The sequence below is a fragment of the Haplochromis burtoni genome, unplaced genomic scaffold, assembly GCF_018398535.1.
Source record: "Haplochromis burtoni strain Fernald_Lab_line unplaced genomic scaffold, NCSU_Asbu1 Contig_1424, whole genome shotgun sequence".
NCBI lineage: Eukaryota > Metazoa > Chordata > Actinopteri > Cichliformes > Cichlidae > Haplochromis > Haplochromis burtoni.
Window position 1 is genome coordinate 6576 of NW_024583785.1, and position 11049 is coordinate 17624.

Here is an 11049-nt window from a genome sequence, read left to right on the forward strand (position 1 = left end):
AAAGCGAGGTGTTTCAATATTGTTAAGAGAATATGCACAAAGGGAATTGTCAGGAAAGAGATGGCTGTTTGGAGACATCACTTTTATTAATATTTTGAAAAACAAGTTATGGGTACATATTTGCACATGTAGTACATAACAGTAGCCTACAGCACACCAGAAAAATAGATTCGGACTACCTTTTAGGCTCAGGTGCAGTGACACAGCTTTAACAAGAAGAAAAGTCAGTCATTCACCATCTTTCTCTTCTTCCTGCGCACTAAAACCACCAAAGTCCTCTTCTCCAGTGTCGGATACAAACAGGCTCAGGATGGCTTCGTCATCCACTCTTCTTCTCTCCTTCGTTGTCACTTTCAAAACCAAAGAAATCCTCATTGTCAGTGTCAGAGTCGAACACCCTCAGAAGGGCCGTGGCGGTGTCCTCCTCTCCATCATGCAGCAGTCCAGCCCTTCAAAATCCGTTGGTGATCGTGGATGTTTTCACACTTTTCCACGCTGTCAGAATCCACCGGTGGAGTTGGGCATAACTTGCTTTTTGGGCATAACTTGCAAGTTTATCGCCGCTCATCATCCACGACTCCCGCTGAACGCGTACCGCTACTTTGAAGTTTGTTTTTCGCGCTACTTCGTACGGCACTACGTTGCCTGGCGGACGGACATGTGACTAACATACCACTCTTGAACCCCGATCCTTCCGCCAGGCAACGTAGTGCCGTACAACAGCGGAACACACAAAACAAATCGTCTTACGATATGACAAAAATCACGGACAATCCATAGAAAAGCCGCACCTGACTAAAAGCCGCAGGGTTCAAAGCTTGTGCAAAAAGTAGCGGCTTATAGCCCGACATTTACGGTATATAGCGCTTTTCGGGACCCCTCAAAGCGCTTTACAATACCACTGTTCATTCACTCTCACATTCACACACTGGTGGAGGCAGCTACAGGTGTATCCACAGCTGCCCTGGGGCAGACTGACAGAAGCGAGGCTGCCATATCGCGCCATCGGCCCCTCTGGCCACCGACAGTAGGTGAAGACTGTCCGAGCCGGGGCTCGAACCGGCAACCTTCTGATTACAAGACGAACACCCAACTTTTGAGCCACGTTCGCCCCATTTTCCTTCTATATGATGATGATGATGATACTGTAACAAAGTGCTGTGAGATACAGTTTAAAATTAGTTGTCTGCCAAGTTGTCTTTTGTGTGGACAACGATGGTTCCATCCTTGAGAGAGGCTCTGAAAAGCATAGAGTACAACGGGGCACGACCAGAGGAGCGTGTGCGACGTGACAAAGCAGGGCATGCAGTCTGAGCGTCTGTCTAAGGGGAGTGAAGTAAATAAAGTACAGTGTGTGGCAGGAAAATGTGCCCTGTCGTCACAGAGGAGAAGCTGCTACAGTCTGGCTGAATGAAAGTAAAAAATAACAAAGTGACTTCTTGCACAACACTGTATGTGAAGATAGGCGAGTTTAGCTCAGTTCACCTGTGCAGTGCTCAAACACACAGACTGGATCAGGGGACGGCTTTCCCTCATGTGTATGATAGGAACACGTGTTATCAAAAGAGCATTTCCTGCTGTCAGCTGTTAATTTGGGGAAGTGCTTGAAGACTAACCTTGTACTGCAGGCGATGCCGGCGACCTTTTAGATGCATCTCCTTTGCATTTGGATCATTGAAACTACATTCACACAACTTGCAATGGAAGCGAATGACTTTGCCTTCATCGTTGCGGACCTGGAAAAGAAAGCAACACATTACACTCCAAGTTTGAATTCCTGCATTGTTCCCAAGTATGTCCCAGTTTGTTCAAACTCACTTCTTCAACATAGTCATGGCCAACAGGCTGAACATCACTCTGCAGTACAGAAAGGGATGATGTGGAAAGATCTGGAATGTCACTCTTGGGTTCCTGGGACCCTGAAGAGGCTGCGACAGGCTTAGAGGCCTCGACTTTGGCCTCTGCCCTGGAATCTTCCATCTTCACTGTGGTCTGTAATTTGTTCCCACCTGCATGTCACCAATGACGCGTATTTAATCATCATAAAACCTAGAAAGTGAAGTACAGTCACAGAACAACTATACAGCTCGTGTGTTTAGTGGATTACAAAGGAAAGGTATGCTTTTGATGCTCACCTCTGTACCTTTAAACTGTTTATCACAGGAAACGTGTGATTTCTTACTCAAGCCCATCGGTGTGATGTCAAACACTAATGTGGAACTGGTAACTTTGTTTAGACAGGCGTACAGTGGGGATGTTGATACAAGGCTCATTTCCTTTTGGTATAATTTTCTTATAAATAAGCTTCCCCACTCAACTGATTATGTGAAGATGTTATGGGAAAAGGAGGGAGGGATGTGTATTTCAAGGGATGAATGGACTCAGATGTGGGAACGGCAATGGAGGAGTACTTCCTCCAACAGCTGGAGGGAATTCGGATGGAAGTCTTTGATAAGGTTCTTTATTACTCCGTGTCAAAAGGCTCATTATGATGGGAATCCTCCTGTGTGTTGGAGAAACTGTGGACACCAACGAGCACATCACACCCATATTATGTGGGACTGTCCTGTGCTACGGACTTACTGGAAAGACATTCATGGTACATTACAAGGCATTTTTGACTGTACATTCTCTTTGGACATGAAGACAATCTTTTTTGGTTGTATACCGCAGAACTGGTCTAAAAATGATACATGTCTGTTAAGAGCTTTACTTGTTGCAAGTAAGAAAAGTATAACTAAGAAATGGTCCTCGCAAGATATACCGACCTTGTCATTATGGTGGGAAATTACGTAGAGATTTATAGGATGGAGGAAGTAACAGCTCATGTTAATGACAGGATGGCCTGGTTCCATTTGTGTTGGGATAAGTGGGTCCAATACGTCAATACCCATAAACCGAATCTTCTTTTTAAAGCTTGAAACCACCAATCCTAGTAACTGTCACTCCCGACTGTTTGTTTTTTTTTTTTTGTTTGTTTGTTTGTTTTTTTGTTTTTTTTTACTCCTTCGTTTTGCTTTGTTTTTCCCTTGTAAATTTTGTTGATTAATGCCTGTAATCAGCCTTCGTGAACGAGTTAACATATTTTAACAAATAAATGCTCAGTTTATCAAGACACCACATATTTTCAAAAAGCGCTCCGACGTTTTCGGAGACGTCTGTTACCCACCAGCTCGATAGCTAGCCGGGGGCAAGGCTCACTAGACTCCCGGCAAATCGTTTTCAAACCCACTGTGGTGTATTCATCATTGTCTCTGGTACATTTGTTGTATGGGCAGTATGTGTTCATTGTTTGATTGTGTAATTATGCCGGGAGATGGTAATACAGTGAGTAAAGAGTTGGTCTTACCGCACACAGTGGTCCCGCGTACTTATTCAGATTCGGAGTAAGAATCGCACACCCACCGCAGTCTTTCGCTACTCAGGTTAAACATGATATATAAGTCACTTAGATAACTTAAATGTTATTGTTTGGCTTTTTTCAGTGTTTTATTTGTTCCTGAGTAAATCGGTTTGGCTGAGATTAAAGTTATAGTTTTTACACAGCTGAATAAACGTCAAGCAGACAACTGATTATCAGAAGTGTGAGATGCTCGAGAATATACTCCGGTGTCCTGTTATATTTTAGATAGCAAGGAGTTTATTAAACTTCACCGAAACAATCTGCAAATTTCATTAAAATTTAATAAACTATCATCTTGTCTTTATTTTTAGTTAGCACATACCTTAAACACTTAAAGCTGTAAGCTAATGATAGTTATATAAGAGCAGATGCTGCTGGTGCAATAAGCTGTACGTTTTACGTCCAATGGATGCATGATCTGATTAGTCGACTAATCGCAAAAATAATCGGTGACTAGTCGACTATCAAAATAATCGTTTGTGGCAGTACAGCACAACGTGACCAAGCAGAACTTTGAAATTTTGTATCCTTTTCTGTGTTTTCTAGCCCCCAAACCAGTCTACAGCCAGGGGGTGACATCGTACACCCAGAGCCAGCAGACTCGACAGGTGACTGTGATAAAGCCAGCTGCTCCTAGTCCAGCCTCTTCAACGTTCTCCATCTACCCAGTGACATCTACTGTCCAGCCCGTGGCTGCTGCAGCCTCTGTTGTCCCGTCTTACTCCCAAAGCCCAACATACAGCACTAATGCTGTTACATACTCTGGTAAGCTGTGAGACGTTATCACAAAAGCACTGCTCCAGGAACAACTTTTTTACTGTAGTTCGTGAGTAACATGAAGGTGAATCGTAATGCAGCCGATCAGTTGTGTTCTGGATAACAAATGAGTATATGTGTTTGTTTTTAGCTGTATGAGAGCGGCAATAACAATGGTAAACAATATGTCTAACATTTTTTTGATGCTAGTCATGCTGTGTTTACCTCATAGGACAGCTACAGCGCCTTAGCTCTGTTAGCATAGCTTTGAGACCTTTTGTCTGATTCTGTGACATGTTGAATAGAAATGTTGAATATGGTCTCATTGTGTAAATGTTTTTTTCTGAGAACCTTTTGAGAAGTTGACAAACAGAGCAGCAGTAAGTAGGTTTGGATGTTTTTCAGGAACCTCATACTCTGGCTATGAAGCTGCAGTTTACTCAGCAGCCTCCAGTTACTACCAGCAGCAACAGCAGCAGAAGCAGGCAGTGGCAGCTGTAGCCAAGCATACAAAGCAAAAAATGTTACGACATATATGTTTACATTTGTATGGCAGCGAGTTATGAGGCCGACCTCTTGCACACACTACACTAAAAAACGCAACTACAATGCTTATACTCATTTGTATCCATAACACAACCTGACTCGGCATACATGTCACACCCTTAAGCCATTAAAGCGATATCACCTATCGATGTTACACCTCACGCAACTCACCAGCTAAAAAAGTTCCGTCAGTTCCTGGATAAAGCAGTAGTAGAACTCCCAGCTTGTTCCTGGAAGGGGCCCAAAAGTGCCTATTCGTGCCCCCCAAACCTCTCAAGATACACAGGTGTGATAACGTCCTTCACAGTTTACCAGGTGAGAAGTAATGTGTAACAGCATAGTTGCTGTATGTTTGCGGCTTGGATGTTAATCAAAGTACATCACTATAGTAAGACGGGACAACAGACTGGGCTGCCGAGTGGCTGACGCAGGGCCCACCCAACCGGAGTGAGTCACCGGCTGCTAAGTGCTGGACTACGTTTATGATTGTGGCAAACGCAACGAGTCGAGTAGATATGGGAGGGCTTCGACCGTTAACTTTAAATGTAAAAACACTGCTGTCCGTCTGATATCTTCACTGGACGAACCGTTTGTTAAAATGGGAGAGATGGCTCTGGTGGACTAGGAGACAGCGGCTTATCAGCCTGATCACTCCTGAATCTGGGAGTCGTGCTGGCCCTAGGCCATAGTCTTTCAGACCAGATTGTGCACCACAAGATTGTCCAACACCTCACCAGCTGTTGACTAGTGGCCTACCTGGGGACTTACCTGGTGTGGTGTTCTCACATTTTTGATATGTTGCAATAAACATAAAAGACATATAACATACTCTTGGTACGTTGTTTGGACTGCCACAAACAATTACTTTGATAGTCGACTACTCACGATTATTTTTGCGATTAGTCGACTAATCAGATCATCATCCATTGGACGTAAAACGTTCAGCTTATTGCACCAGCAGCATCTGCTCTTATATAACTATCATTAGCTTACAGCTTTAAGTGTTTAAGGTATGTGCTAACTAAAAATAAAGACAAGATGATCAGTTTTTTTATTGCACCAGCAGCATCTGCTCTTATATAACTATCATTAGTTTAAGGTGCTAACTAAAAATAAAGACAAGATGATAGTTTATTAAATTTTAATGAAATTTGCAGATTGTTTCGGTGAAGTTTAATAAACTCCTTGCTATCTAAAATATAACAGGACACCGGAGTATATTCTCGAGCATCTCACACTTCTGATAATCAGCTGTCTGCTTGACGTTTATTCAGCTGTGTAAAAACTATAACTTTAATCTCAGCCAAACCGATTTACTCAGGAACAAATAAAACACTGAAAAAAGCCAAACAATAACATTTCAAGTTATCTGAGTGACTTATATATCATGTTTAACCTGAGTAGCGAAAGACTGCGGTGGGTGTGCGATTCTTACTCCGAATCTGAATAAGTACGCGGGACCACTGTGTGCGGTAAGACCAACTCTTTACTCACTGTATTACCATCTCCCGGCATAATTACACAATCAAACAATGAACACATACTGCCCATACAACAAATGTACCAGAGACAATGATGAATACACCACAGTGGGTTTGAAAACGATTTGCCGGGAGTCTAGTGAGCCTTGCCCCCGGCTAGCTATCGAGCTGGTGGGTAACAGACGTCTCCGAAAACGTCGGAGCCTTTTTTTTTTTTTTTTTTAATTCTTTATTTCTAAAATATTACTTCACGAAGGTGATTACAGGCATTAATCAACAAAATTTACAAGGGAAAAACAAAGCAAAACGAAGGAGTAAAAAAAGAAGAAGAAGAAAAAAAAAAAAAAAAAAAAAAAAAAAAAACAGTTGGGAGTGACCAGTTAGCTAGGTTGGTAATTTCAAGCTTTGAAAAGAAGATTCGGCTTATGAGTATTGGCATATAGGACCCACTTATCCCAACACGAACGGAACCAACACACCCTGTCATTGATATAAGCTGTTACTTCCTCCATCCTATAAATCTCTAGCGTAATTTCCCACCATAATGACAAAGTTGGTATATCTTGCAAGGACCATTTCTTAGTTATACTTTTCTTACTTGCAACAAGTAAAGCTCTTAACAGACATGTATCATTTTTAGACCAGTTCTGCGGTATACAACCAAAAAAGATTGTCTTCATGTCCAAAGGGAATGTACAGTCAAAAATGCCTTGTAATGTACCATGAATGTCTTTCCAGTAGGTCCGTAGCAGTCAAAAATGCCTTGTAATGTACCATGAATGTCTTTCCAGTAAGTCCGTAGCACAGGACAGTCCCACATAATATGGGTGTGATGTGCTCGTTGGTGTCCACAGTTTCTCCAACACACAGGAGGATTCCCATCATAATGAGCCTTTTGACACGGAGTAATAAAGAACCTTATCAAAGACTTCCATCCGAATTCCCTCCAGCTGTTGGAGGAAGTACTCCTCCATTGCCGTTCCCACATCTGAGTCCATTCATCCCTTGAAATACACATCCCTCCCTCCTTTTCCCATAACATCTTCACATAATCAGTTGAGTGGGGAAGCTTATTTATAAGAAAATTATACCAAAAGGAAATGAGCCTTGTATCAACATCCCCACTGTACGCCTGTCTAAACAAAGTTACCAGTTCCACATTAGTGTTTGACATCACACCGATTGTTGTCTTTATATAATGTCTTATTTGCAGGTATCGATAAAAATCCTGTTTTTCTAGATTGTATTTCTGTTTCAGTGTGTCAAAACTAATAAAGTTCCCATCCTTAATCAACTATCGAATGTAGATAACCCTTTAGCAGACCAACTTTTAAAACGTGAGTCCAGTTTATTCGGGACAAAGTCAGAGTCATATGCATACCATTTAAATAAAGCCAAATCCTGTTCCAGTTTAAATTCTTTCACGACTTTTCTCCATATATTAAGTGTGCACGACACCCAGGGGTTGCAAACCTTGTCAATACATTTTCGAATGTTCGAATCCATCAAGACAGCTTGTATTGGAGAGGAAAACATGTTCTCCTCAATAGTCTTCCAGTGTGCTTGGTAGCTTGTATCACACCAATTGACCACAGTCTTCAGCTGAGCAGCTCGAAAATAATTTTTTAGTGACGGCAACCCCCATCCTCCCGCCTTCTTATGTAGTTGTACAGTTTTAAAACAAACCCTCAGCCGCTTCCCCCCATATAAACCGCGATATTATTTTATCCCATTCATTGAAACGGCATAAATATAATATTCTTGGCAAAATATTCATTTTAATAGATTCAATTCGTGAGTGTAGAGAAAGAGAGGGGATCATGTTCCATCGTCTAATATCACCCACTATTCTCCTTTGTAGGGAACCAAAATTCTCCTCAAATAGTTTAGTTAAATCCTTGGGAATAACAACTCCGAAATATTTCAATGATTGTGCTTGCCAACTCATTGGATATTGAACAACCAAGTGAGCAGGAGGGCTATAGTTATAACTGAGAATTTGAGTATTAGACATTAATTTTATAGCCAGAGAGTTTCCCAAATTTTTGGCATAAATTCATCAACAAAGGCAGGGAGTTAGTGGGCTGATCTAGGTATATCAATATGTCATCCGCATAGCAAGCAAGCTTGTGTTCCTGTCCCGCAATGGTAATCCCCTTAATATCTTTATTTTGTCTAATTGATTGTGCCAAAGGTTCTAAATACAAAGCAAACAGAAGCGGGGACCAAGCACAGCCTTGTTTATTTCCTCTCTGCAGAACAAAGCTATTTGAGAGAGAACCATTAACTTTAATTCTTGCGGTGGGATTAGTATATAATGCCCTCACCGTATCAACAATTCCCTTATGTAAGCCGAATTTATCCAAGACTTTGTATAGAAAGTCCCAATTTACGGAGTCGAAGGCTTTTTCTGCATCAATACTCATAAGCATGGCTGTACTCTTAGATGTCTGTATCTGATGTATTACATGAAGAGTTCTACGTATATTATCCTGGGTCTGTCGTCGTCTTATAAACCCCGTTTGATCATTGCTAATCAAGTCAGGTAAAAATTCTTCCATTCTCCTGGCCATTAGCGAAGTAAACAGTCTATAATCTATGTTAAGGACAGAAATAGGTCTATATGAGCCACACTCCATTTTGTCTTTCCCTTCCACGTCGGAGCGCTTTTGAAAATATGTGGTGTCTTGATAAACTGAGCAGATATTTGAGGTTTACACAGCTACATTCTCGCCTGAAAATATGTTAAACGTTTATTTTGTGACCCAGAAAGAATAATAAGAGTAATATTAAAACTAACTAGCTGCCGCCATTGTTGGAAACTGAGCAGGGCCGCGCTATGAATTCTGGGATAGGTTGGGCCACGAAGTATGCACCCGACCCATCCTTCAAACCTGGGGAAATAAAGGACGCATTTGTGGGCCGCATTATTTGGAGTCTTGGAATTTGGACAGTCTTCCTCGTGTCGCTGTAACGTAATCGGCCTACAAATGCGGGCACAGGAGGATGCGGTTCCTGAATTTGGACACAGCTACGATACCGGACACAGCTTCTTCTTCTTCTTCGGGGTTTAACGGCAGCTGGCATCCTTGTACATGCAGTGCTGCCATCTTCTGTTTCAGTCCGTTATTACACTCTTAAATCCTACTACTTATTCCTGCGTCTTTTGGGATCTTACAAAGCTTCAAACGACACGTCGACTATTAAATCAGTCGTCGACGATTTTGATAGTCGACGTAATCGTGACTAGTCGACTAATCGTGGCAGCCCTGTACTACCAATTGTCCATGACTTTAAATCCTACTACTTATTCCTGCGTCTTTTGGGATCTTACACTCAAGCTGACTTAAGTGACTAGTTGACTAACCCTGCTTCTGAGCCACATAGTTAGCCTCCAATTTATAATATGTTTCAATATATGGGGCAGGGTTAGCTCAGTAGGTAGAGTGGTTGCCCCATGATTGGAAGGTCTGGGTTTCGAATCCACTGAACGGCTACCCAGAGGTTCCCCTGAGCAAGATACCGTCCCTACACACTGCTCCCCATGCGCTTGATTAGTGGCTGCCCACTGCTTCACTGAGTTAATGGGTTAAATGCAGAGAGCGTAATTTCCCCACGGGGATCAATTAGCTATACATTATTATTAAATGAAGGGGAAAAAAAAGTTCACAAGTAGCAGAACAGAGTGTTTCGTGGTGGGGTTAGGCGTTAATAGCAGCAGTTATTTCACATTCCCTGCTGTTGTACATCGTAGAGTGACAGCAGCTGAAAGCATGTCTTTCACGCATTGTGGCTGCAGCAGCCTGTCACTGAAGGAGCTGCTTAAGGCCGTCAGGCTGAGATGCATGGGGTGGCCACCGGTCTCCTGTCACCGACTACCTCACTGGGTCAACAGGTCGTCCAAGAACAGCGCTGGCCTTCTTGATCAGTGTGTTCAGTTTATTCCTCTCCCAGCAGAGATACGGCTGTCCTCCACACCAACACAAACACAGTCATAGGAGCTCCCACTGCACTCCATAGGAGCCGAGGCTCCATTGCAGATACAACCTGCTGTGTCTTTACCTGTAGTGTATCATTAGTCCAGCCTACTGGTTGGACGAGTCAGAGATCATGGCTGTCAGGGGAACATCTACAGGCTGCTTAAGCCCCAGAATGCTGCCTTCAGTACTGGTAACACAACCAGTGTGAGAGCAGCAAAGGGTGTCATCACCGTGTGTTCCTTCTACTGTGGTGCCATTCAAAGCATCTTAACAAACTGGTGGAAACTCCCCCGCCTCCAGATCAGGAACCACGCTGTGTTTAGTAAAGATAGCTCTCCCACCAACACACGAAGCAGTCAGCATTACAGTGGCCTCCACCCATCCCTCACACAGCTTCCCTCAGGGACAAGATGAAACACCACCCTGTGCCTCCTCCACCCGACTAAGAACCAGCAACAGTTCCAGGCTAACTTACTCCCACACAAACACATAGCAACCACTCCACACTGCATTGTTCCTGTGATTTCTATATATCCAGTCTTACACCTTTTCTTTATTAGCACTGTAAAGGACATACTCCAATAAATGACATTTACACTGTAACCATTCTTGTATAATTAATATTTGACCAATTAATACCAATTTTTTAGTTCTCCAACAGGCCTGTTATTCACAGCTCACATCTTTGCTTCCCACACAGTGACAATATATCAGCACTGTGTGTCCCATATGTAAGGCAGTAATAACAATAAATCTGACGTTAACTTCCCTCCCTGGGTAGGACACTTGACACTGTGACTCCCTCCCTGGGTAGGACACTTGACACTGTGATGTCGTTTCTGGTTAAGGAGTGGGTTAATAGAAGGAATACAACAGTTGTAGC

At 42.6% G+C, this 11049-nt stretch overlaps 1 protein-coding gene across 1 annotated transcript in view; it reads right to left on the reverse strand.

Annotated features, from left to right (window-relative positions):
- LOC102308294 (zinc finger RNA-binding protein) overlaps nucleotides 1-2009 on the reverse strand; it is a gene marked incomplete at both ends in the record, with an annotated part of 8566 nt that extends 6557 nt beyond the window's left edge. The window contains 2 exon segments of the mRNA XM_042216972.1: nucleotides 1617-1736; nucleotides 1819-2009. Coding sequence (XP_042072906.1) covers nucleotides 1617-1736; nucleotides 1819-2009 — 311 coding nt within the window.
- Nucleotides 2010-11049: the final 9040 nt, after the last annotated feature.